At 39.5% G+C, this 27172-nt stretch overlaps 3 protein-coding genes across 4 annotated transcripts in view; 1 reads left to right on the top strand and 2 right to left on the bottom strand.

Annotated features, from left to right (window-relative positions):
- Nucleotides 1–27172, top strand: part of LOC6620926 (inactive dipeptidyl peptidase 10) — a 78905-nt gene that overhangs the window by 5545 nt on the left and 46188 nt on the right. Inside the window, exons 2-3 of one of the 2 annotated variants that reach the window (XM_032725373.1) lie at nucleotides 9254–9524; nucleotides 14393–14398. In XM_032725373.1, the coding sequence (XP_032581264.1) occupies nucleotides 9414–9524; nucleotides 14393–14398 (117 nt within the window). In that variant the 5' untranslated portion in view covers nucleotides 9254–9413. Of the gene's footprint in view, nucleotides 1–9253; nucleotides 9525–14392; nucleotides 14399–26867; nucleotides 26940–27172 lie in introns of those variants that run through there. The other variant, XM_032725374.1, reaches the window with a different exon arrangement.
- On the bottom strand, nucleotides 17702–18266 carry LOC116802129. The gene has a single exon (XM_032725376.1). It carries the CDS (start codon nucleotides 18201–18203, stop codon nucleotides 17784–17786), a length of 420 nt encoding a protein of 139 aa, XP_032581267.1. The 5' UTR covers nucleotides 18204–18266; the 3' UTR covers nucleotides 17702–17783.
- Nucleotides 18473–19463, bottom strand: LOC6618023. The gene has a single exon (XM_032725375.1). The coding sequence runs from the start codon at nucleotides 19451–19453 to the stop codon at nucleotides 18473–18475; it is 981 nt and encodes a 326-aa protein (XP_032581266.1). The 5' UTR covers nucleotides 19454–19463.

Raw genomic sequence — 27172 nt, 5'->3', positions numbered from 1 at the left:
TTATCAAATTAGTAATTTTATTGGAAATTAAGTGAAGTGTATCTTTCTTTTTTTGGTATTTAAAATATATGCTTGTATTATGAGATTATTATTTTTAGATATTTATCTATACGATTTTCTCTATAGCTTAATTACATTAATGCTCTCTTATTATTTAAAAATTCGCTGTCATTTTATTTATGTATAATATTTGTATAGGTTTCTTAAATTATTTTCTAATCTCTTATGAATGTAGGCATTACATAAAAGTTACTTTTACTCAGTTTTTGTCGTCATTATTTTTGTAAAGTGTAGGTATACCCATTCGTGTAAAATGTTTCTGGGCCGCCGCCTCATTTTTCATTGTCAGCAAATTGGCCCCGGCTTAAACGGCCAGCTTTAGTGTCGATTTTAATTAGGGCCCCGGACTTGGAACCCTCTACTGACTGACAATCCGGGACACTGAATTCATCCATGAAAACGGAAACCAAAACCGAAACCAAAACCAAAACCGAAGCCAAACTGGAACCGCAACCAAAGTAAAAGCCAAAGCCCAACCCAAAAGCCAAAACGAAACCGAAACCCTCAGGGCCAGGCGACATCACATCACTGGTCAGCAGGAGGGCAGGATAACAGGACAGCAGGACCACGGGACAGGACATCATTACGGCGACTCTGGCCGCCCCACCGAAAAATCTTAGCGGTCCTGGCCATAAATCAAATAAACGCCGACTAAGCTGAAAAACACAACAGGGCGGGCAAAAAAAGCTACTGCGAAAATGCCCACAAAGAAAATACATGGAAAACAATGAGGGAAAATTAACAAGACGCACTTAAAATACCCTTAAAATGTTGCTAGTTAAAATTCGCCAAAATTAATGAATACATATTTCAATGGGAAAATGTTTGGTTGGTCCAAAAGTGATTCATAAATGATTTCGATGTGATCCCATATCTTTAAATATTTTAAACAATCCATTTAAATATTATATGTGAATTTAAAAAAATCAAATTGAATAAAAAATAAATTAACAGAAGTTATAAATATTAGATTGTATATATAGAGTCGTTATAATAGTGACATAATTGCGTTTTAAAATAGCTTATAATACACTGCCTAAGTATTTTAGTTGCATACCTAATCAAGTCGAATATATTATATGATTTAACTATTATTAATACTAGTGTATGTAAATATTATTAAATTACAATACAAAATTGATTAAACTATCATTCGTGATTGATCACAATATGATCCATATGGAAGTCAAGTATAATTTCTTTTTGATCCAAGCTTATGCCATTATTGATTTAATGATAATCCATAATCGGAATCGTTATCTACATTATTATTGTCTACGGACCCACTATGACCTTTTGCGAGAAAGGGCAATATACAAAAACAATGCCAAATCCGGATTTTTAGGACCACAGGATGTGGTGGTGGGAGTACTCCGGTCATGGGGACAGCGGTTTGTGCGGCAGGGTTTCCTCCTCGAGGTTCACGGCCGGAGCACATGATAAAAATTGACACCATCGCCGGAGTGGAGCGATTGCCCGGAGATGCCCGGCCGTAAAAGGCCTCTGTCTATGGACTTTTGCCGTTTTTGGGCCGTAATAAAAATGTCGTTGTATTAGTGTCTGAAAGTGCGTTGAGTTCATACATATATGTACGTGTGTGCTTGTGTGAGGGGCGTAATAAAAATGTAGTATGTGTCACATTGTTGCCCCAGCCGCTCGGCGGGTCGCCATTTTGCCACCCTTTTACTTCCGCCATTAGCCCTGACCGGAAGTCGGCATTTTAGATCCTTGCTTTTATTGTGCTTTCTTGCTTATTTTTGGAGGAGCGTATCTTTTGGAGTTTTGCCGTTTGAGTGGGACGGTAGTAGTGGAAATAAATTTCGTCATTAGGCCATGCAGATTAAGTGTTTTTATACGTATTTACTTGGCCTTCTTTTTTTGCTGCTACACTCCGTTTTTGTTGGTGTTGTTGTCGACTTGATTGATTCGATTCGATTTGACTTAATTCACGCATATTAATCATACGCCCTGCGGCCCCGTTTTCGGCATTCGGCACCGAAAAAACAAAATCAAAGCCCAGAACAGCAGCGTGAGAAAACAAATCAAGCCAGAAATCTTGTTCAAAATTTCAAGGCATTTAGCAAAGTAAACAGCCCTCGAGACACGCTTGGAAAAGTAATTATGCATGGGATAGTGGGGCAAGTGGGTGGCTGGGATTGGTTGGGGGGTTGGGTTCTTCAAATGCAGAGTGTTGGCCATGGTTCATTGAGTTAGCGAACTGGTCTTATTAATGGCAGACAGGCGGTCTTGCTGGCGATTGCATATTAAGTTAGGAAACTTGATTACGCATTCGTTCCTTCGAATAATGCTTCAAGTTCTTATAAACTAGTCTTAAAATTCACCAGCTTGCACATCAACAATTAATTATTCATGTACTAGACAGCAAAAAGTAGTTAATTCCGCTGTAGAAAGTTCGAGTTTTGAAGTTTGAAGTCTTAAGTTTGAAGAATATTGAAATATTTCAAGACAAATCTATTTAAAAAATAATAGGTTATTGAATTTAATAGTGCAGTTAAGTATTTAATGAAGCCCAAGTTTCCCGCTAACCTTCTTCGAAAATATATTTAGTTCCACATATCAATGATGAGATCTTGTGAAACTAATCTCGTCTAACTCTGGTTCAACTGCAATTATTTTTATTCCCAAACCCAGAACATCGATGCTTTCTGATTGAATCATAACTTGTTAATATTCTCACGGAGTTTTCTCACTTTTTTTTTTTGCGCCACCTCACCGCCCCGGCATTCAATTAAGGCAAGTTTCCCAGCGGAACTAGTTCCACGAGTTATCGGTGTGCCACGCCCCCTCGGGCCACCATCCGCTTTTGGGATATGGGGCGTTAGCCGTTATTTATTGATTACGTGTCATATCACTCATACGCGCCGTTGTGCGCCCCATCGTTCGATTCGAGTCGAGTCGAGTCGATTGAAATGTAACGCAAGTGGATGCGAGGGTGCAGAAGGGCCAGGACGCCATGAAACTTGGCCCAAAAAGTGGGCCAGAAAAGTGGGTGGGCGTTGCTGAGGGGGCCAAAAGGACATGAAGGCATCAGCAGCCAAACGAAACTTGTGCAAATAATTAAGTGCGCTTAAGTGATTTGCTCGACATCGACATCGAGCGATGACTACATGAAGATGACGACGACGATGATGGTGCACAGAGAATAAAATGTAAAAGAAAAGCGACCAAAATTGAATACAAAATAAAAGAAGCAGTTAAAGGCAATTAAATCGGTATAATCAGTTACATAAAATGATGATGATATATAGCGAGACTGCAATTTACAACATCAGGATGGAAATATTAAAATTAATATAGTCAAAAGCATATTTTAACTACCCAAATAAATGTGTACATCCTAGATTTTTTTCGATAATATTAGTGCAAATATCGTAGCGAATGACGTTGACAGCACAAATGGGTCAACAATTACTACAGCAAATTTGTGCATAGCCTTCAAAGTCAGTAATGTTTGTTGATGAGGCTCGAAAGTTGATTAAGAAAGCCGTTGTTGTGGTGCAAAGAAAATGCTCAGCTGACTAAGGCGAAAAATGGTAAGGACCATAAGAAAATGGGCTAAATCGAATCATGGAACACATTTAAATCCACTTGAATACATTTTTGCGAATTTCACAAAGTAAACACATATATTTTGGTATTGTAGGCCCAACTCTGCTGGCCAAGTTCATTCAAATGGGCCAAAATCTACGAAATCTTTTGATTCCTTCTCCGTTTCTATGTTTTCCGTTTCGGGCCTTCTCAAAATAACAAGCCACTGAGATATCCTGCGGCTTTGCTGTCCTCTTAACTTGAGTCGACCATGGAAAGCAATCAGCGAGTGCTACTTCTATTGCCACTGCTGTTTGCCACTAGTGTTGCACAGTCAACATTTTTCAGTATTCTGAACTTTGAAAGTAATTTGAATTTTTAAAAATGGTATTACGCAAAAGTGTAGTATTGTTCTTGGCACTAAAGCAAAATTTAAATAAGAAATTTGGTCTTATATTTGGTATTAAGTTTTAGAATTGATGAGGAATTTTATATCGAATCATATATTTATATGAAGTTATAATTTAATTTGAATATTTCGAGTTTTGGTAAGTTGAAAAGCGTTTCTCTCAGTGCCTGGCTACACTAGCAGTGCAAGACGTTTGGGTGTTGTCTAAATTTGATCAAAATACCAAAAAAAAATTTCACTTTCTGTTCTGTTTGACTGGGCAAATTTGCCCAAATTGTTGAAACAATCCGTCAATGCCGACGGGTTGTCCTTGGATATCCTGGGCAATTCTTGCCCCGCCATCCTTGCACAAACCGAAACAGCAAGTGAAGCTGTTTTTTATGGCTCTCCATGTTCTTTATTTTTTTTGCTTTCCTAGCCGTTTGGAGCTGCTGCAGCTCTCGTACAAATCCCAAATGGCCCGCAGCTGCTGCAGGTGGCCAGGGAATCGAGCCAAGGACATGGAGTGGGCGTTGCGGGGTCGGAGCGATGGGGTGAAGGGGCGAAGGGCAAGGACGATGAGGAATAAGTTTCCAGCAGGAGGAGATGCTGCCAAGGAAGGCAGACGAAGGTCGCTTGTAGGTCGTGTGCCGAAGGTCACCCCACAGCAATTAATGGTGCAGACTGCAGTTGGCCAAAACCCAAAACTCGCCTCGTGCAGAATGATGTCGCATTAAAAATGCATTTCTCATATGGCGTCAGGCAGTCGGCCGAGTGCAAATAAATAAATGAATCTGAATAACTCAAAAGCGCATTTTAATTAACTTTCGCAGCGAATTACCCCTCCGGTCGACCTTCCTTCCGCCCAATTAAGCGCCCAATTGCGGCATTCGTGACATCCGAGCTGCAAATATGTGGCTAAACATGTCAAACGATCCAACCAGAGCCAATCTCAATTTACATCTAGCATACGGTCTGAAAAAACAAAAAAGGAACACTGCCCGAAAATTGTTTGCTTGCCAATCATGTTTAATGCGATAATTCATATACATTGTATATGGAAATTAATGTCTTTAATGTTTGATCAATTTAACATTTTGAGCTATAATTATAAAATTTTATCTCTTTTATTTTTGAGACAGCAGACTTCTCTGGCCCACTGTTAGTAGTCGTGGCAGCCAAAATATTTGCCTGGAATTTCCATTAAGCGCTTTATTTAGAATCGGTTTCCTGGCTACAGGGACATGTGGCTCCTCCACTTTCGTTCTGCATTTTCCCCAGCTTAATTTCAATCGATGCGCTGTGCTTTATTCATGGGAAAAGTCTCGTAATTATGAGCGATTGGCGGGGCGAAGCCGCAGCAATTGAAAAGGAGGCACAGTGTCGCCAACTTTGGCACTTTAAGTGCTTCCTGCCAAGAGACCGAACACCGAATCCCCACCAGCTTCTCAATGCAATTTAATTAAGACCAACAAAGTGGAAATTTCGCGCCCTGCGAGCGGCCAGAGAATAGAAAAGCTAGAGGGAGTGGCAACTAACGAAGCGTGCCGAACATTTTTCCTCTGGCCCGTCGTCGAAAAGTTCAAATGAAAATTAGAAGAAAAGCGTAGGAAAATTAAGCAAAAAAAAAAAGAAGAAAATAAGTTGGTCAAAGCAGGCAAAGCGGAAATTATGTTGCGGCCATTTCTTTATTTTCTTCCTTTTATTTTTTTTATTTTATTTCAAGGGAGACAAAGCCGTAGGGCAGACAAAAAAAAGATATAGCCAAATTAAGAAGTGGCCAGGAGCTGGTGGCCACTGCTAATGGCGCTTGAACGAGGCAAGAAAATAAGTAAATATGCACAAGAAAGCCACCAAATGCGAGTCTGAATCCGAATCCGTATCCGCATCCGGATGCCGGAATTTGGAGCTTGGATTTGGGCTATGGGGTTTTGGTGCTTGGGCACTGCCGAGAGTCCCTGTCAATTATTTGCATTTTGCTATGGGAAACTTGACAGTTGAAAGCGTTCTCTCAATTGCACATGGCCGGCGTTTAGAGGGGGTCGCTTTTGCATTTTTGCATTTTTCTTTTTTGCTTTTTTGCACTTGCGGAGCACTGAGGCGCTCATGCATAATTTACCACTCCACTTTCTCTTGGACTGGCCAAAACCATTTGGCTGTCGGTGGCACCGCAATCCTCCTCAGCGGGCTGAGCATTTTCAAAGGGGGGCGAAACTACTACCTATTGTAATGATCTAAGGGCTTAAAAATTTCATTAGTTCAACACTTACTTATATATTTAATCAACACTCAAATAACAGTTTTTAGCTAGATCTTAAAAAGTTCTAAGACTTTGTATAAACTAATATGTCTTAACATAATTCAAATTAAGGTTACTTTTAGCGTTTTTATAGCTTAAACTTTATATTCAGTAAAATTTAAAATTTTAGCATTTTTTTAGATAGCTTCATAACTTAATTTCTAGATATGATCACACTTACTCTTAAACAATAATTTCGACTAACCAACAATATAATATCCTGTAAGGGAATCCGAAAATCAAATAAGAACAGGTTAAGTGGAGAAACTCCTGTTCTGATTCAATTACCTTCGCCTAGCAATCTGTCGTGCATACCCGCTCATGTTTTGCTACCCTGTTAACTGTCCCGTGGAAAGAGCTTGAAGTGCATGAGAACATGGGCAGGAGGGCTATCCAGGTAAAGGGGGCGTGACAGGGGCTGCAGAAATGTACTTTTGTGGAACTTTAGAATAAAACAATCAATTCGTATCGCCAAAGAAGTTAGGCATTAATTAAATTACAATGTTTGCAAATCAAAGAAATTTTGCACTAAAAACTAAAGCTTAAAGATTATACACACGATTAATGATGAATATATTTTGATGATTTTTCGATTATACCCGTATACTATTTTTAGTGTTTTATTTTTAAAGATTATCTATAATACTTACATTCAAAATTATGGCCCACTGTGCATGTGTGAGATCCGTTGACTGCGTCTGGTTAAGTTGGCTGAATCCTCGCCGGAATCCGAATCCAAACGCGAATGTGAATCTGAATCCTTGTTTCCGTTTTTCCGCGTTCCGGTTGCATAATTACGTATGCAGTGCGTTGCTGGGCCCATTTTTTGATTTGCATATTAATGCTGATGATACGAGTGCGGCCCCCCTTTTAACTTTTTCTTGTTTCCCCGCATATCACGCATGCGCCTCGTTGTTTGACTTGGACCCACTATGAATATTGCGTATTAAAATGCAAATTAAAGCCAAATTAGCAAATGGGCGGGCGTTGGATTTTCATTTTCATTTTCACTGTCACTGCCACCTACTTTTGTGGGCGTGGTCCGTGAGAATTTTAACGCTTTGGGGCCGCCACTTGACCGCCATCATTTCAATTGTCAACTCGAATTGCTTTTCGATGAAGTGTGCCGGTGAACACACTTCATAACTTACACCGCATCGCGAATTTTCATGGGCAAAGTTTACACCTTTCCGGCATTTATCTTTTTCATGTGCTCAATCATTTTTCCATTGGGAAAACCATCGAAAAGTTTTGCGGCATAACAAAAAAGTTCGCCACAGTTTGGTTTATATTCCCACTTTCTTGCTAAAATGCTGCCGCTGTTTTTGATGGCCTGTTCAAGTTGAGGTGACACATTTTCTTTTCCGGCGCCAAGTAAATGTAAAAAAACAAATACAATTTCATAGCCGTTTAGTTGTCACCTTAGGTGCACTGCACGAAAATGTGGCCTACTAATGTGGGACCTTAAATAGTTAAGAAAGTTTATCTGAGATGTGTAATATGAAAGTATACAATATACAACATTTTTTAACCATTTAAAGAAGGTATTTTAGTTTTTGAAAAGTGATATATGAAGTGTGTGCTGTGTGCATATGATTTTTATTATTTTTATTGCAAAACACTTGATTTTTGTTGCCGTGTGCGTTACCTGCTTGCTGTCGCCTCGTTCTGGCTTTTATTCCATCTCCCTGGCTGCTCGTAAAGCGTGTGTAATGCCGTTAATACAAATTTTCAGCGTTTACAAATTGCGCATACGACGCGTGGTGCAGGTGGAAAGGTGGGCATAATCATTGGGGACAAACAGACGTTTCAGCTTTGAAAATGGAATTTTCAACGTGTCAGCAGCAGCCGCCTTTGGCTATATGGCCTGTATATGGTTGAGTGCTGTACAATATATACACTACCTACAAATGTTTTCAATGCAATAATGACTGACTGAGATGAGCAGTTGAAAGTTTATAAAACTAATTGGTCATTTTGAAAATTCTATTTAATCTAAGAAATAAAGGCTTCTGGTTTTTACCATATGATTGTAAATAGGCATTTTCTTCTTCACTACTATTTTCTTGAACGGTGCTGTGAAGAGGCTCCGTCAGTTGTCATATGTTTTCTGGGGTTTATTGACAGACGTGCCGGGTCGCTGCTCCTCGCTGCTTTTCGCTGATTCGCCCCGTCCCTCGAGAATCGCTCATCATGTTTAATTAGAATTGCGGCTTATTGGAATTGTTATTTGTCAGCACTCTGCGCTACCCTGCAAACCTAAAAAACCCCTCTAGGCAGGGTAATTTCCTGTGAACTCGATTGGCGGGTTAATATCCACATGAGGTCCTAATGTGATTTTACGCAGTTCATTTGAAATTGTTGGCCTAAAGCATTGGATTACGCAACTGCAGATCAAAGGAGGGCGCTTTTTATATTTCTCTTAATATTACTTGATTGGATTCCCAGGAAACTCTACTTTGTTTGATTAAGTAAACATATTTGGTATAAAATGGGAAATATTTATCTGCATTTAAGAATGACATTGATATACGAAATGTTTTAATATAATTGGTTTGTATAGAAATGTTTTGTATGTTTTGTTTTCCTAAAAATTCTCTTCAAATTACTGCGAGTTCTGTTACCTTTAATTGGTTACTTGCTTGGATGAATGAAAGGGATACTTGCTTCTTCTACACTAACTTTGTCCACCAACTTGGTCTGCTGGAATTTTCCCACTTTTGCTGCCACCCATGAGAACATATTTTTTTTACGGCCGAGTCAATTTTCCGTAATTGTTGTGGGCAACTTTTGCGGATTTGGCCAACTTATGGTGGCCATCGGCACACGCCAATGCCAATTAATAGTCGAATATTCCACTTGGGCTTTGATTCACTTACACTTTTTCAACGCTGAGCTGTCAGTGGCAATTAGTAAATCAATTAAAAGTTCGCTTCTTTCGTGGAATTTTGCTGCAGCTTCTGTTATCCGCTCTGCCAAAACGACGACTGAGCACACGCCGTGTATAATAACAATAATAATAATAGTCGTAAAATAATAATAACCGCATATAACCATAACCGTCGCCCAATAAAACTGTGGCTCGAGTGAACCGATCGGGATATACATATTAAAACCATGTCGGTCGATTTGAGTGGACAGCAGGAGCCGACCATATCGGTGATAACCACAGTTCCGGTGGCCCAAAACGGTGGCGAAATGGACGCCCTGCTGCTCGGCAGGATTGGGGTGAGTAGCACGAATTGGGAATCACCAATGGAACACCACCCATCTACCATCTACCATCCACCACCTACCAGTGCCCCTCATCCGAACAAACAGAGAAACCACATACAAAAACATTGACTATTTCCCCTCACTAAGTAGCAAAGTGCGTGATGTTTACTACCAAACAGAAAAAAAACCAGAAAAATAATATATAAGCCAACTACCAAAAAGTAGAGAACTTAGATACACGAATACCCTTGCAGAAAGATATTTGCCCCTCATCCTTTGATGCGAGGATTTTAATTAATCTTAAAGTATTTTTCCAGATTTCTTGTAAGCAAAACTTAAGATTTTTGACCACCTTGATTTTGTAAGAAATCAAAAATTCTATATTCTTTTTGTTCAGGTCATCTTGTAAATTATATAAATATGGCAACACAAAATATTTTAAAGTGCAGTTAAGTTACAATCTTTTTAAAAATCATTCATTTTGACGATTCCTATGGAATTTGCAGAAATCTACAAGGGTATTTTAATATTTTATTTATAACATGAAAAAAGAATGAAAAGAAGGCAAACCAAACTGAAGCGCATACTGTCCATTGCCTCTTGCATTTTAGCTAGACAAATATTTGGCTTGGCTTTCGTTTTGCTCTATTTTTTGCTCTGTTCACACTTTACCACCTCTCGAATACTTCAACTAGTTGGAACGGCTTTAGTGGGTGTCAACAGACAACAAAACCAAAAATATGTACAAGAAAATACTTTCCTCTGCTCACACAATTTTTGTCATTAGCTAAAACGTAGTTGCAAGCTATCTCACTTTCTCCTATTATAACTAAACTACATCGGTTAACTATAGCCATTTTAGCCTAGGCTTAAGTTCCCCTCCCCCCTCCACAAAGCGTAAGTATTTAACTCTTTCTTTACGTGTAAATGTTGGAGCTGCTTCGAACTGAACCTGCTATTTATTTGAATGAACTGCGTTTTTGCCCATTTAGTTGACTTTCGACCAGCTGGGCCAAAGCTTTACTTCGTCATTCGATTGCAACAGCAATAAAATATAAATTAAAATATAATAAATGTGGAATGAGATTAGTGCAAATGAAAAATGGTTCTGAATATCCACAACATTGTAGAGGAAAGTGATGTGACCACAAATGAGACAAAGGTAAAATCGTTACTCTAATTAAGTTGAACGTGTTTATGAATAATGCTGATTCCAATTTGATTTTAATATTTAATGCTGATGATTTGATTTTCTAAATTTCAATTAGTGCCGATTACGTTTTGAGAGTCAATAGGTCGAGCATCTTTGTTGGAAATGATTCGAATGTTCACCCATAGCTGCAGATTTTAATTGAAATCCAAACCATTTTTGATGCTTTTGTGTATCACATGACTGTCATTTTATACATATGTATATACATTTGTGCAGCAAAAATATCATTTTACTGTTGCCAAATTTGTGGGGCAGCGTTTTTGATTCAACCAAGGCCTCAACTGATAATGAGACTTTTCCACTTTGATGTGGCCAACTCGATTTCAACTTGGCCCAAATGTTAATTAAGCGGCTGGCTCTTGTTGCCTGTTTTCCGCATTTTCCGCCCTCAACACAATGCACACAATTTCCATTTTAGTTTTCCCGCAACTGCAGAAAGTTAGTGAGCGAGCAAATAAATTGCGGAGGGAAAGCCACAAAACAACTGAAAGTAAGTGCAAGTCTGGCTTTATTGGGTTGCCATTTTTAATTAAAAAGCCAACCAAACGAAATTCAATCAAATTATAAATAAGGTTGCCCCGCTCGGACCTGGGATTTATGCAAGCAAATTTAAAGTAATATGGTAATAGAAAATTGCATTGTAGTTTGTAAACAATGCAAGCCTTAAAAAAAATAACTTAAAATATTGTAGCTTTTTTGTATTTAGTATTTGAAATATTGAGCGTTGAGGGAAAAGGGAAATTTTGAATATTTTATGATTATTTTCAAATAGCTTAGTGACCTTTCCCCAGAAGGCGAGCTTAAGTCCGGGTTTTACTGCTTCCCTTTTTTAATTAGGGCCCCAACGAAACGGAATTCAATCAAATTAAAAGTAAAGCTCTTGGCCGGACTCCTTGCCATATCTTAAATACCCATCTCCCATTTGATGTGGCCGTTTTGCTTTTCCCCACATTTTCCTTAATTTATATTTTAGAACCAATAAAATGCGCACATAAATTTTACTGCATAGCGAAAGGGGATTAGCACCCCAGCTGAAAGAACCCAACTTTAGTTTGCCATTCGGTCGGTGGTAATGCGATATTTTTTTATGTCTTCCATATCTGACATGTATATACATATATGTATATATCTATGTGGTTAGTTGCACATTTAGTAATGTGCCTGTGGGTGTGTGTGTGGGCCAGTTGATGTGGAACAAGCTCATTAAACAGCCAAATCCAACCATTTGATTATGTGCCATAAAAGCGTAAAAAGAACATGTGTCGAGAAAAGTGGGGGGGTTTTTGGTGGGGCTTCCATTCCGACGAAGGATGATAAAAAAAGCTAATGCAGTTGCATTTTCCCCCACTTTCCTAAGCGGCTTCCATTGGTTGGGAACTAACTTTGTCAAGCTACTACGGAATTTCCCAAGAATTGCCAGTAGCCAATTTTTAGAAAATTCTATCTGAATATCTTTGTTTGAATATCGCAAAATAATTATTTGTTATATACAAAAACGAATTGATTATAAATTATTTAAGGGGGAAAAATTGAACAAAGCAATTGAAATTATTAAGTTAATCAATTAATTTTATACATTTTTATCAACGAATTTATTTTGTAGAATTTAAAAGCCAATAAAAAAGAGGCTACAAAACCAATTAAATGCTTTTAAGAGCATTTTAGAGTCCTTAGACGACAGAGCAGCCATTTTATGTGATTCGAAGAAAATGGGAAAATATTAAAAGGAAAACGATTTCACCAGTGCGCTCATGTGTTTTTTTTTTCTCAGCTCGTGTGTCGGCGAAGGAAATCGAAAATCTGTAATCTTGCGCATCGACTGCCAGCCACATTTTCCACTCGGGCATTTTCCACATCACAAAGAGCGTGTTATAGAAATGTTTACAAGATGGGCAAACAGTTTTAATCGAAGCGCAATGATTTTCTGACTCGCAACATCGACGCTGGCATAAGTGTATATGCATTAAATGTGCAGTGCCATTTGCCAAATTGATTTGCCATGTGGGCGGCTGATTGGGTGGCAACGACCAGTGAAGCGCAACTATGATCCGAGTTGGTCAAGAGTATCTGTCTGTCAATCTGCCTATCCGTCAGATACGACATGCACACGGCGGCCAGAGCGACAAAACATTTCGGTGTTGCATGAATGATTGAGTTTGCCTCCAGCCTCCGCTTGCATGATATATGTATGTATGATGGATGCATCTGATGCCACCAATGTCGGTGGCTAGGCCCCATTTGCTGGGCCCATCTCCAAAGGGGCTCTGAATGGGGATCGGCGTGGTAATGGGTAACTGGCTGGCGTTAATCGAATCAAATGCACCGCACGTTGTGTCCACAGGCATTGGCCAAAGCCATTGTCAGGGTCATGAGCAGATGGCAGTGCATTAAGTCTTGGCCACAGTGGGGCAAATCTAGTAAATAGTCAACCAAATTGAGTATCATTTAATTTAAAAAATTACTAGAAGATAGTATATAGTACTCGTTATATATACTCGTTATTGGAATTATTCGCCGGATCGGTTTATTCGTCCGTTTCTCTGTCCGTATAAACGTGGAGATTTCAGAAGCTATATAAATAATCGAATAAATACCACTATTTTATTTCTCAATTCTCAATTGTTTCTCAATTCACGCGCACCACTGTGGTTTTCCGGTGGCTATAACGTGGTGGATGGGCGTCGTCGATTGTGGCGTGGCATGGCCGTAACTGTTAGTCGGGACCTGACACGCTTGATTGAGTTCAAAATCAGATTTGTGGTACCCTCCCAGCTCGCATTGCAAATTGAAATAAGAACTTGGCTTGGTTGGCAACAGGCGGGCCGAGACTGAAAACGGAAATGCGAATGAAACTGAAACAAAGGGCAAAACAATCGAGTAAAGTTTCAGGTTCTTCACCTCTTATTTTAACTACCCTTCCAGTGGCAATTTCGGTGTAAACCAGAAGTTCAAAGTGCATGCATGACTTCTTTGAAGTATAAAACTGAAAGGGTATCTTCAGTTTTGGCTACATATCTATTTCTTCTGTTTGGATTTAAATCGGGAAAAAGGGGTGCCAATATCTCTGTCTTTTGGAAACGCATATTTTATTGTCAAAATCAATAGATGTCAGCGTTTAACAGCTGCCAGCGGCAAAATACAACCCTCTGATTGCCTGTCGAAAGCTTTTTCGTTTTATTAGATTTTCCCTGCCGGTGGCTTTTGACCCAGGTAAGTCCTAGAAATTTCCCTTTGCTGTTTGCTGTTCTAGTGTATTTTCCGTACCTTTGTCTGTCTTTTTCTAGCTTCCTGCATGACCAATACACACGCACACACACACCAACACAAATCCAGCCTCATGCTTCCCAATTTTCCAAAAAAACGAAATAAAAAACTTAAAAATAAATCTCATCGTGTTAAATGTACAATCATTTGATAAACATTTACATATATATATTTATAAAAGAATTTATATATTTTTTCTTTTTCTCTTCTACTCCCCGCGCCACCCTCTCAAACACACACGCACACACCCACAAAACTCACACGAATCCCCGAAATATATATATGTATGTATGTATATATGTATGTACTTATGTGTATATGTGTCACCACAAAACAAAATTTAAACCCCAAAAATACTTACATGAAATGCCAAAAATAATGTCTAAAAATATGAAACGAGCAGCATTCGGTAAGTATGCTAAGTATTATTGTTTAAAAATATGTTAGATGCAAAAAAAAGAAGAATGTAAAATTTTGGTGTTACTTGGAAAAGTTTAAGCCTATTATAAGTGATTTTAATGATAAACTCAGGAAGATGCATTATAGGAATATATGCATTATTGTTGTAATGTTAAGGGAAATTTTAATTTATTAGGAGCGAAGAAAATACGTTTTTATCAAATTATCAAGTACATTTTTCACATTTTTTTTACTCATTATAACCTGCCATAATTGTTTACAATTATTAAGTAAGCAGCGCGTTGGTAATAAAATTATTTAGAGACTTCAACGGAAGCGCCGGAAACCTTTATAGTCTGGACGTGTCCTGACGGGCCGCTGAATTTATGAATTTGCCCCCGTTGGTAAGGCACCCCCCAGCTCCCAAAAACCCCCGAGGTCACCCCTTATAGACCGACTTGTGGTGGTCCCGCTGACTTGGCTAATGGACAGCCGTTGGGCAAAGTGGAAAAAAGAGAAAGCGACTTCTGCGGTTGCCTAAGACTTCCAGGCGAGCGACTTTCCTGTGCCTATCTAACGATGCCATTATATTGTCATGAATATGATTATGTCGGCCCATATATATAAATATCGTATTTTCCGGGGGGGCGGGGGCACGACATAAAGGTAAGGCGCGAAGGCTGGCATCATATTTCACTTGTTGTTCTTCAAGATTGAGGGGGAAAAGTTTTGGCCTTAAATAAATAGCGGAAAATATGGCAGAGTGCAGGCAACTCTTGTCACCATTCCAACAGCACAGTGGTGCCCTCTCTTTCTGCCCACTTCTTTCCGTCTCTTTCTGCGACTCTTGCCCCTTTGTTGCTGTCTCTTTTGCTGCCCCTGTGTGTGTCCCTTTCTTGGCCAAGCGAATTTATGTGCGGCGCGTGTGAAGAATTTGTAGCCTCGCCTCTAATTGCTTGGCGGTAACTGAAGACCTGTGTATTTTTTTAGCCCGCCCCCAACGCGCTGTGTTTGCCCACCTCTTGCTATCCTAGCAAAAAATAACGTGCAAAGTGTTGTCTGCCATAATTAAAGCCGACTTAGCAGACAACGAGCATCTGTTTTCGGTCTGACAAAGTTCAAGTTCAGAGCGGCAGCAAACGAGAACCACCGCCCCTTGCCAACCGTTATAAGACCACCCATCTACAACTAGCCACCCCTTTTCGCTGACCTTGCGGAGACAAGTGCAAAGTGCACGGCAGGCAAGGATTCTGCAGCTGCACTGTTACAGAAAATACTAATTACTAAATACTATTTACTTTATTAACTAGCTTAAACAGCTTTTTATTATATATCTGTTAAAACCTTTAGTAAATAGAAATTGCCTCTTTAGACTTCGGTTTCTGCGGTTAAACATCGACAATTGAGTTAGAAAAACATGTTTTCAAAAATTGTAAAATTTTCCATTACAAAACACAAATTATAATGTTAATAATGTTTCATAAATTATACATTCTTATTGTTTATTGCTTGTTTTTTTGGCTTACCACCATTTCTCTTGGTAATTAGCGCAAATATTCTAATTTTCTCTCAGTTTCCCAGTTGCAACTGGCGCATTTTTCCACCTTTCGTTCATTCATAATTCAGTTTGGGCCAACATATTCCACATAGCGTCCTTTCGTCCTGCGAGCCCCCCGTTCCTTCCTTAAACTGGCATTTAAGCTGCGGTTCTTCTCGCATTTGCCGCATTTCCCACCCTGCCCGCGCTTGACACATCAAGTATACGCCATGTGGCGCTGTGCTATGCCAGCTATTTCTCGTTTATTAAACGTCGCGGACGCAAAAATTTAATAAAAACCGACAGGAAAGTTGTAGATGCTTAGCCAGCCAAGCGTTGAGCCCTCGATAAGTTATTATACCCATGCCAGTGAATCCGGAATAACGCCCCCGAAAAAAAAGGGCGAACATAAAAATAAGCAGCGAATAAGGCGACAAAACAATTGACATGGCCATAAAAGCAATCAGTTGCTGGGCGGACAAAAGAGAGATTTGTTTGTGTAAATCGCTTTTCAAATCGCACTTTATCAGCGGAAATAAATCGCCGGAAATCCGAGGAGCAAATCCTGCGTATCCTCGGCCAGGGCCATAAACACATGGGCATTTTAACTACGATCCGGACATAATTGTAGCTAGAAAAAGGACATCAAAGGACATACTTCTACACATTGTGTGAGCCCAAGTGGGCGTGGCACTTGTTGTTGGTTGCCAAGAGGGCTGTGCGTTGTGTATATTTGCAAATCGATTTCGTTGTGATTGTGAAAACAATTTGAAAATTGCTTTGAGCCATTTTGGGGCAAGTCGAGCGACAAGCGGTCGGCAAATAAGAAAACCCACATGTTCACACACACATCCCCGCCCACGCACACATTTGCAAGGCAAACACACACACGGGCACAGAGACAAATTCTGTGAAAGTTTAGAATGTTCTCTGAAAAGAACGGGTTACTAGTGATAGCTAGGTGGTATTAACAGAATATAGAAAGTTAAATGTATTATTTAAATTCAAAAATTCAGCTGTACTTCATAAACGCTCCTTATATAATTCTACTTCTTTTGACATTGTAGGTAAATGATAAGCCAATCTTTTCTATTTGACAATCAATTTCAAACACAAATTTAAGGATATTTAAAACACCGATTGGGTTAGTTTTGATTTCCTCTTCCCAAAAATCCCCCAGAAGCTGAAACAATTTTCCTGCTCTTCCCACATCCTTTGTGATTTCGGAGGCGGGCAAGGCAAGGGGGCGTGGCTGGCAGCTATGACAACTGAAATAGGCTGCACTAATTTGACAGAGCTCAGAACTCAGGAATCGGTGGGTGGGCTGCAGCCGGGTGTACTGAATGATTGACTGCCTCTGACACCTCCGCCAAAGTTTCCCCAGCTACGATTCGGTTCCATTCGACACATCCCGTCGACACAAAGGAGCGTGGAACAGGGGGAAAACTTCCAGCTGACTCAACAGGAAAATCATGATTCGAATCGATGATGTGGCAGAAAGTTGAGCAACAAATTTTATTCTGACATATGCGTATATGGACTCACATTTGGGCTTTATTTTAAACGAGTTTTCAAAGTGGTATTTGCAAAAAATGCACTCAAAATTATAAAAGCCATTGCAATAAAAGTACTGAGATATCAAATATAGGTATATGTAGTATTAAATTTTTAATTCGCTAACCATTCGTTATATTTATCCAGGGATTGTTTCAAAATAAAGATATGGGCTCAAAGACGTTTTCCCTATAAATAATAAAACCAAAAAATGCACTGTGTCTGTGTATTTCTGTAAACGACGAATGAAACATGAATAACAAATATAAACATTGGAATTTAAGTGGTGAATGCTAAGTGTATTTTAGTGCTGCTCCTCGTCCCCCTCGTCGATCATCTGGCAGTCGGCACCGAAGTGGCCGCCTCGCTTCATTTTCCCCAGCTGCATTTCATCCTTTTCTTCCTTTACCAACATGGCCCAGGAATCGGGAGTCTTTTGTGGCGACTTGCGCTGTGAACGTGCCATATTCTTGTACATGCGGTAATCTAGGTGCATATCCAAGTCACTGGTGTCCAGTACCTCGTCCATGGGTTCCACATTTTGGCCTTTGTGCGAGTTCGACTGGGCCTCATATTCCTGGTCCGTCATCTTTTCAAACATGTCCGATTCATCATCGTAGTCGTAGTAGCTCGGTTTCTTCGGTGCACGTCGTCCGTCCACTCGCCAGTAGCCGAGAATCACGATGAAAATGTAGATTATCAGCATAATCACCATTGTAGTCATTTTCGATAAGTTGTCGGAGTGCTGAATATAGTCGGAATGAGTGAAGGCAGCTGAAACATTTGACAGAAGAAGGGCTGGCGTACTGTGATTACACATTTGATAGATTTTCAGATATTTTTTAGAAAGTTAAGTTCTGGTACTTCACTTCCTAAGAAATCCCAAGAGAAAATATTTATTTAAAGCAAAAGTACATACAAATGGTCTTATTCAGAGGAAAACCTTTTTATTCTAGGGACTCTTTAAGTATTAATATTCATACAATATCTATTTTATATCTCCGGACTTATCATTCTCATCACATTTCGCTCGATCTCATCCCGACTGTCCATGAGGCGCCGCAATTTAGCCTCGTAACCCTCGTATCGTACTTGATTTTTTTCATCCGGTTGTACCTGCGATGAAGCCTGAAATTCGTCTGATGATTCCGGTGAGCTCATCCAATATCTCGACTTTGATCCCGTGATGTCCTGGCCGCTGTTCAAAGTGGTTTGCAGCTGGACAGGACCATGGAAGAGTTGAAATAGAGGCGGAACCAGCACTCGACGATCCTCAGCAAAAGCTTGTGGCTGGACCTCTTTGCTATCCACACTCTCCTCGATATGACAGTTGTCGTCACCACACGGCTCGGATGACCCATAGAAATCCGGCTTCTTCGACCATTTCAGACTAGGATGTTCCGTAGGCGTAGTGCCTTGGTTATTGTTTTTACATAAGTTATCATTTTTTTTTATCAAACGGCATTGAAGGATCTGCAGATTATCGGCCATGGCTTTGATGTGCTTGTTCAGAGCTCCCATCAAGCAGTTAATTCTAGCCACAAAAGCTTCATCCTCAAAATTAATTTCACCGTCCTCCTCTTCATTAGCCTCATCATCGCCATTGTCTTCATCACCATCATTTATATCATCGTCATCACTATTGCGTGCAGGATCGGCATCCTCGTCATCGTCCTCATCCTTAACCATCTTCTTGTCAGCCTTGCAGTTATCCTTCTTCTCATACTTCATATCCTGTGGATTTTCGGCGGGACATATGCCCGATTGCGAGTCCATGTCGGTATTGCCGTTCCACTGATCCCGATCTCGATCGATATCGTCCTCCATGGCCCCGCTTCGTTGCTTCTTCGGCTTTTGAAATATGGAGTTAAAACCATCAAATGTGTCACCCTCATCGATATACTGTTTCAGTTGAGCCAATTGAATGTGCAGCAAAACGATAAATATAATGATTATTTTAGTTAACCAGACCATTTTATTTTATCCCGACCTCTATTTGTACGTAGCAATTGACATTTAATGCTTTTCTTAACATTGAAACATCAAACCAGTTGCTTTGAATTTTAATTGTTTGCTTTTGATTTTCATAACCATTTTCGCTCAACCTCCGGAATGAAAATCTTACAAAACCAATGGATTCCTGTGGCTTTCCTTCCGGTATGTCATCGGTTTGCATTCCTGCGGCTTCTGGCGGCTTCATCTCCTGATGCTTTTCTCCAGCTTTTCCCTGATTTTCCCGCAGTTTCCTGCTGCCACTGACGTCAAGGATGCGGCACTGAAATGTTCACTTATTGCGGTTTTTGTTTCCATTCTTTTACCCCGCCTGTTGTTTACAACCTGCGCACGATTGCCCCAAAGGTGCGACCATGGGCGGGTTGGCATTGGGGGTTGGGAAATGTGGGTAGTGGGTGGTCTGTGGATAAAGAAGGTGGCGTCTAACGAATTCATCAGCGCTCACAAAAGATGAAGAAAAATGGTAAGCTGAGGCCAAAAGATGGCCACGAGCGAAACACCTACGCAAGCGGAAGGGAAGTCACTCACCATCCCCCAGAAAAACCCCTACACCAGGCCATGCATTGAAAAAAAATGGAGAAAAGAAATACAAAAACCTAATTCTAGAATGGTTTATTACAAAAGTTTGATACTATATATAGTTGAATACTATACTATAGGAAAACATGCATATTTTTTTATATCTTAAAATGGTGAACAATTTTTCTTAGTGTATAATCACTCCCTGCTGAGCGTCACCCTTGCGGAAGTTGCTAAAGGATGGAAAGGATGTCGGTGAGGATGGAAATAGAAATAGAAACGCAGCACAAGTGCTTCAGACAAGTCCGATGATGAAGACGATGATGGTGCAGGTGATGCAGGTGCCGCAGGTGGGAGTGGGGATAGTTACGACTTATATGCATCACAGAAGGACGATGGGCGGGGCATGATGAGTCCCGCTCATGGAAAATGCATTTTCAGTGTCGCTTTCCCGCCGTGGGTGCAACAAGCTGTCCCATGAAAATGTCTTTATGCCCGAGCAAAATTGGAAAACATGCGTGCACTGAGGGAAATTCACCGCTCAAACTTTTTATTGAAACCACAATAAAGATTAAGGCATCTTAGGTTTTGTTAAATTTTTTATATTGCTGTATTTTTTCTTTAAGGCATAATATTATTAGCATTTTACAATAAATGCTCGTTATTTTTAGAACATTTTAATTATAATAGGCTATCTGTATAAACAGCACTTTGGGCATAATATTTCTCTAGGTGTAGAGGTATGCTTAAACAGGTTTGCCCCACAGTTATCAGCCCTATGTCCTCTTAGAGATTTGATTTAATTCCGCCGGCCCACTCCAGCATTTTGTAATTGCTCGACTAGGCGACTTCCCTGCAATTTGCAATTAAACTGCTGCAGTTGATGGCAGTCGTCGTTGGGGAGTCGATTCCATTTCCACAGGATATACAGCGAGCAGGAAAACGCACATCTGTGGGGGAAAAGTTGGCCAGAGGGAGCTTTTTAGTTTAGTGACATTTAAACTTTAATTTAAAGTGGCAAGCCCTTCTACTCGCAATGGCAATTAGCAGTGAAAAGAGGGGAGCACGAAATGAGCTATTTCTAATTATGTGTTTCGGGGTTTGCCCCTTTTTAATGGAAAATAATTTATTTTCCCTGTTACTATTTGCTGCGGACTAAGCTAATAACCTTTGGACCATACAAAAAACGAATAAAAATAATTATCAATTATTATTATGAGTTGCAGGTTTCAATTAAGCAATTTTTTGGCGTTACCAAATGATGCATTTCAATTCAAAATTGTTTAAAAGCCATTTTGATCAATATATACCAGCATTTTACAGAAAATAGTTTTTGTTATGAATAAATTTCTTAGTTAAGAGCATTATTCTCTGCGCACAAGACTTTTAATTAAACCAATATACTTATTCTGACTTAATGAATCACATTTTGAATGAATATTTCAAATAAAGTTGAAATCATGACTAACATTTACTTGTCGAAAGCTGCGCCTAAAGCTTAAAAGCTGTTATCCTTGACTTCAAGCTTTAAGCTTACAAAAATGGCATAACTTAAAAGCCCAAAGGTAATACAGAAGTTCTGTTCTGATGTTCACCAACCTAAGTAAGCTCAAGAGCCTTTCAGAGCTTGGGTTCCTCTAGAAAAGCTCAAATTATTCAAAACACAAAGTTTGCCGCTCCTGTCATTTTCATCACTTTCCACTTTCTCTTTTATGCTTGCATCGTTTTCCACCGTTTCCAATTTTTTCCGCGCTTTTCTTCGTGCACCGCATAAATCATTTCTCCTCGGAGGGTTAAGCACACGCAGCGTTGCACAATGTTGTGTGTGGTTTTTCCACTGCATTCGGAAAATGGCATTGAAAAGCTGTTGGCGAAACAAAATTTATGACCCCCTAGACTTTATATTCTGACTTTTGGCCGCTGGCCTGTTGCTGAGTCTTCACTTTTAATGTGGGGGTTTTTTTCCGAGTAACGTTACCAAAAATGTGCGCCAGCATCATTTGTAAAAAATCTTTCAATTGACAGGAAAAACAAAAGGGAAAATTGCTTATTAGACATTAGCTAAAAAGAAAAACTTGGCCAAGCACTTTGTATTTTTTTCTGCTTTCATTCTGTGTTTTGTTGGCAATGACTTTCATTCAGCTGCTTGCTTATTCCATTCACTTGCCATAAAGGATTTTTCATGGCACGGTACGCAGGACGACGTCACGTGAAATATGCTAAATGGACGCGAACTCAAGACAAACAAACAAACAAACGACGGCGGTTGATCAACTGCTTGGGTTAACCCTTGTTTCACCAGGGGGTTTTCCTGCACATCCCATATTCAAGCCATCCCCCTTTTTTCAGGTGTACCAGGTGCACATTATTCATTCCTCTGACACGGCCCCCAAAATAAAAAATACTGAAATAAGGACACGTATGCGATGGGGAAATGGGCGGTAATCGACTTGATAATACCCCGAGGATATAAGAACACTAATGGTTTTGATTAATTGCAATTGCTCTCATTGAAAGCCTAATCAGTTACTTAAAAACTCTAATTGCATTACTTGTTTAATTTGAAGAGTTAGCTCAATTATTTAAAAGGGTTTTTACATATTTTTGGAAAATATACAGTATAAAATATTTTTTATTATATAAATCAAATTTTAATAGCTGTAAGAACCTATAATTAGGACTCTGTGCTCTTCCTATATAATCTTTGTGGACAAGAAGGCTGATGCGAATACCAAGTCATGTTCACAACATTTTATACTTTGCAAAGTTCTTAAAACGCTTTTCTCCATCGTCTGCATTATTTTTTGCCCTTCACTAACTCGGTTGCTACTTAAAAAAAAAGAACTGCAAGATGGCAAAAACTTTAAAAAAGCAACGACATGAGAATAAAACCTCATTAGGCACGTTCTGTCATTATGGTCTTAAATGAAAGTTTTTGGTTGGTTTAGAGCTTTGAAAATTGCAAACTAAAAAGGGATATATTTTTAGAAATTACTTTACAAATAATTACTTAAAAAAAAAACAAATAAATAAAGATTCTAGGATCAGCAATTTTAGTTGAGTAGCAGCAGAGCAAATATTTTTATATTAAAGATGGTATAAACTAAATTACCGCAACTTTTACTTAAAGTGAGTTTTTCTAATACGTTTCTAATAACCAAGTCGCTTTGCTTTAATGGCAGATTTATTTTGCTTTTGGCAATTTTGTTTTGCTCGCTGCCTTCCGCGTTTTTCCTGGCACTGCCCTCAAAACAATTTTCCACGTGATTGTGGAAAAGCTTGGGTGCCACAAACAGGCGGCAGCTTTCATGCGGATGTTTTGAAAGCTCGCCAGCGCGCGGCTGCTGCGATAATACGGAAAATGTCGAATGGAAACTGGCGACAACTGTGCGTGTGCGATTTTCCGATTTTCCGCAGCGTCTTCGCTCAGTTCTGCCCAAAACGCCAGCTGCTGAAGTCGCACCGCTGAAGTCGCACGGAAAACGCGCGAGCGGAAATCGCGTTGCGTCGCTCGTCCTCGTTGCTCCTTGTTGAATCCTGGCGCATCTCGTCGGCGATCGCTGTTTATCCATTTGAAATCTCCCCCTCTCTGCGCGCCCATTTGTATTTCCCGTAAAAATCCAAGCGAAAAAAACAAGAAAACTAAAACGTGAATTAATCAGCCATATCCCAATAAATATTTTCATTTTTTTTCGGTGTTATAAGCCAGTAAAAACGGAAATTCTGTGAGTGCGAAATAAAATGCGCAAATTGCTTAATTGACAATTGGCCAACCAAAGCCGTAAAGTAATCCAATAAAGAACGCATAAAAAAGCCATAAAATGGAATTAACGGAAGGAAATCGGGGGAAACAGACTTAAGAGGAAATTAGGGAATTAAAATGCTAAAAATATTAGTTTAATGAACTGAACAATGAGGCTTTATAAGAAATAACAAGTTATATTTACTAATGAGAATGAATATTTATTCAATGCAAATTTTAAGATAAATATATTTAATTGATTCAGATAGAGAAATTTTCAGTTGAGCAATAATTATTATCTTATATAAAATTATGAACATAAGAATAAAAATAATGTAAAATCTCTAATTTATTACGCAATTCAAGTTTTGTGAACTGTGTGCCCTAAGAAATGTTTAGTAATGTTTAATCTTGGTAAGATTGTGGGAATTGATATTTAATGTAATTTTAGAAGACAGACGTACTACTTAATTTGATATAAAATAAATTAAAAAATTGACTATAATTATACAAATGTCGTATAGGCTTCACGAGCACTGCCAAACGGATTGCAGGCCTGTAAATCAAGTATACGCCGCGTGGTTGCTTTTGCCGCTTGTTTGTGGGATTTCGCCTGTTGCCATCCTGGCACAGATTGCTAAAATAAAAAGAGTCGACACAAATTGCTGAGGAATTTCGATTGGCAAATCTTTGATTTCTCTCTCGTTTCGTTGCGTGTTGATTGCCCCAAGAGCCCGTAAAATGCCGCCGTCCTTAGTTCTTTTATGCGCCTCCCTGGGTCCTGAGTCCTTTGTCCTTTTCACTTTGTACTGTGTACCTAGCCCTGCCGAATGCTGAATGGTGGATGGTGGAAGGTGGATGGTGAATGCTGACTTCTGATGCCCGGGCCTCGCCTTATTTATTTGGGAATTGGCACTGTCTGGCTTTGGAATCGGTTACTTAGTCTTTGGCCAATATTTGCATGGCAAATAGAAGCCGGATAAAGCCACAATACTGAATGCTGCTTATCGGCGATGCTTATCGTTATTTTCGTTATCGTCTTGGTCCTTATTCATTCGCCCTTTGGCCATGGGCAATATGTTAATAATGCTTTGGTAATTAGCCAAAAAGTCGGGCGTCGGATAATTTGGCAAACAGCGTCAGCTAATTAAATCACGTAGCAAATGCATAAAAATAAAGCGTTTCGTTCTATCTATAATTTGATCCCTCTGGGCCAAAATGCCGCTACTTTTAGGCAAATTAATAGGCCAAGAAAAAGAAGACCGGGCTCAGACAAACAACAGCAATTAGGCCTTTGGCTGGCTCACATATGTAAGCATTGTCTAAGGTCCCAGACCTCGATTTTCCACCCCCTATTTTCCCACTTTCCCATTTCCCATTTTGCCCACACCCATCAAAGGCTTAAGGGTTCGAATAAATTGCCTTCATCATCTTTCACTTTTCGCCCGGCTTCTCTGGTGTGGTCTCACCATTCCATTTTTTCCTTTCATCCGAAAGTTTCTTTTGAACACCCATTTCTATGCCCGACACACACGGCGAAGTATATTAAAATTTCCTGTCATCTTGCGGCATTAACACACAAATGGGAAACTTCGAAAAAATGTACATAAAAAAAGGAGCGTGGCCTGGAGAAAGTTTTGAAAATGAAATTAAAGCAAATGCATGCGAATCTCTTATTGAATTATCTGCGAAACTTTCCACGCCTAACCAAGCAAAACTCACACAAACTTTCCATAATAAACACAATGACACTGAGCTGCGGGTTTCTCCGGACTTCGCAAAGTTTACACAAATCTTTTGGTTTGCAGTTGGCAATGTTTTGCATCTGCTAAATGTGTTTATTAATTTATTAGGTCAATATTCTCACCTGTTGAAATAAAATAAATTTAAAAAAAGTATCGAAAAAGATATAGATATAAATGAAAATATGTACATAACTATACAAAAATATTTTGTAAATAGACATTTTTATTTATTAAAGTAGTCTTTGAAAATGTAAATGATTCCTCAAACAAGAAACTTGTTTGTTTAATAGGATTATTTTAATTTGTAGTAGTCAATTTCCTGTCGTTTCCCTAAGTTACTTTTCTCGATTGACACATTGCGGATTCTGGTCAACTTTTGTGGCATTTTAAAGGACACCCTTCTCCTTCGCGTTTGGACCCATCTCATCCTCCATCTCGTACATCCCATCCTATTCCCTTCCATTTCATCCAAGCCCATCCCATTCTATCCGCTGGGCGACAAGTCATGCGATATGTCGGCAAGGACTTCAAGTGCCCGTATATAGTTACATTAACCGCACACAACGGCCCTCATGGTTATTGTTGTTGTTGTTGCAGCCTGGCTGTTGGCTTATTTAAGTTTCAACTTCAGCTCGAGTTTCTGTTTTCAGCTGTCCGCCCAGCAAAGACATTGTCTTAAAGGCGGCCGACGTGCTCAAGTATCTCATTCGCAGCATCCAGCAAACAGCAGCCCCATGGTTCCCCTCAATCCCCCAGTTAGTTGTATATCATTAGCATGAAGGAGCTGTCGACGAAACTTTCCCAAATTGCAGCTACACAGGCAAAAAAATGATTTAAGTTCAATTGAACCAGGCATTCAAATAGCTTTATGCATATATAATAATTTAAAAGTAGACATTAACAAATTGCCCCTAAAAATGAGTAGTAAAATATAAGTAAATGCCATATCTTAAAGGCAGATTGTACACTTCTTAAAATCACTTTTTCTCTCGGTGTACAAAAAGTACGGTTGGGATAAAAAAAAAGCATAATTTGGAGCGTGCCAAAGTGCAGGGCGCTCAGATAGAAGGCGGCAAAAGCAACCAAATCGAATAAACCATACTCGGAATAATGCAATAAATCTCTCAAACGAACTTTAATACAGAGTGCAAAACGAACTCAAATTACACATAAATTTCAATTGGCAAAGTCGAAGTGAAGGCCGCGTCTCAGGATTTATCGCCCGACGATAATAATTAAGGCGGCCAGCCGAACGTAGGTACACTTGGCCCGCAAATAGAGCAGCCCCAAGCCGCAGATACCAACCGTTGGAGCAGCAGGACCAAAACGAGATACACATCCAGATACAGATACAAGAAGAAAAGCCAGTATGAATGCCGCACAGAGCGGCGGCCACACGGGTGGCGGTGGTTCCATGGGCAAGAAGGGCTCCCAAATGGAGGTAATTATATTAAATTTTATTTACCACCCACTGAAATGTAAGGGACTGAAAGTGCGCGTCCAGTTTCGTCCTTTCATTGCCTTCGATTTGGTCTTTATTTGAAACGTATTACCCTCTTTCTTTTGCATTAATACCCTTTTGAGCATCCAAACCTTAAGATACTCAAAATATACATATACAATACGGGTTTCATTTAAAGCCCAATGAAAAATCCTTAAAATTCATTCTTTAAG

This window comes from Drosophila sechellia, chromosome X (assembly GCF_004382195.2).
Source record: "Drosophila sechellia strain sech25 chromosome X, ASM438219v1, whole genome shotgun sequence".
Lineage (NCBI taxonomy): Eukaryota > Metazoa > Arthropoda > Insecta > Diptera > Drosophilidae > Drosophila > Drosophila sechellia.
The sequence above is the reverse complement of the archived record's forward strand: the minus strand, read 5'-3'. Positions and strand labels throughout refer to the sequence as shown.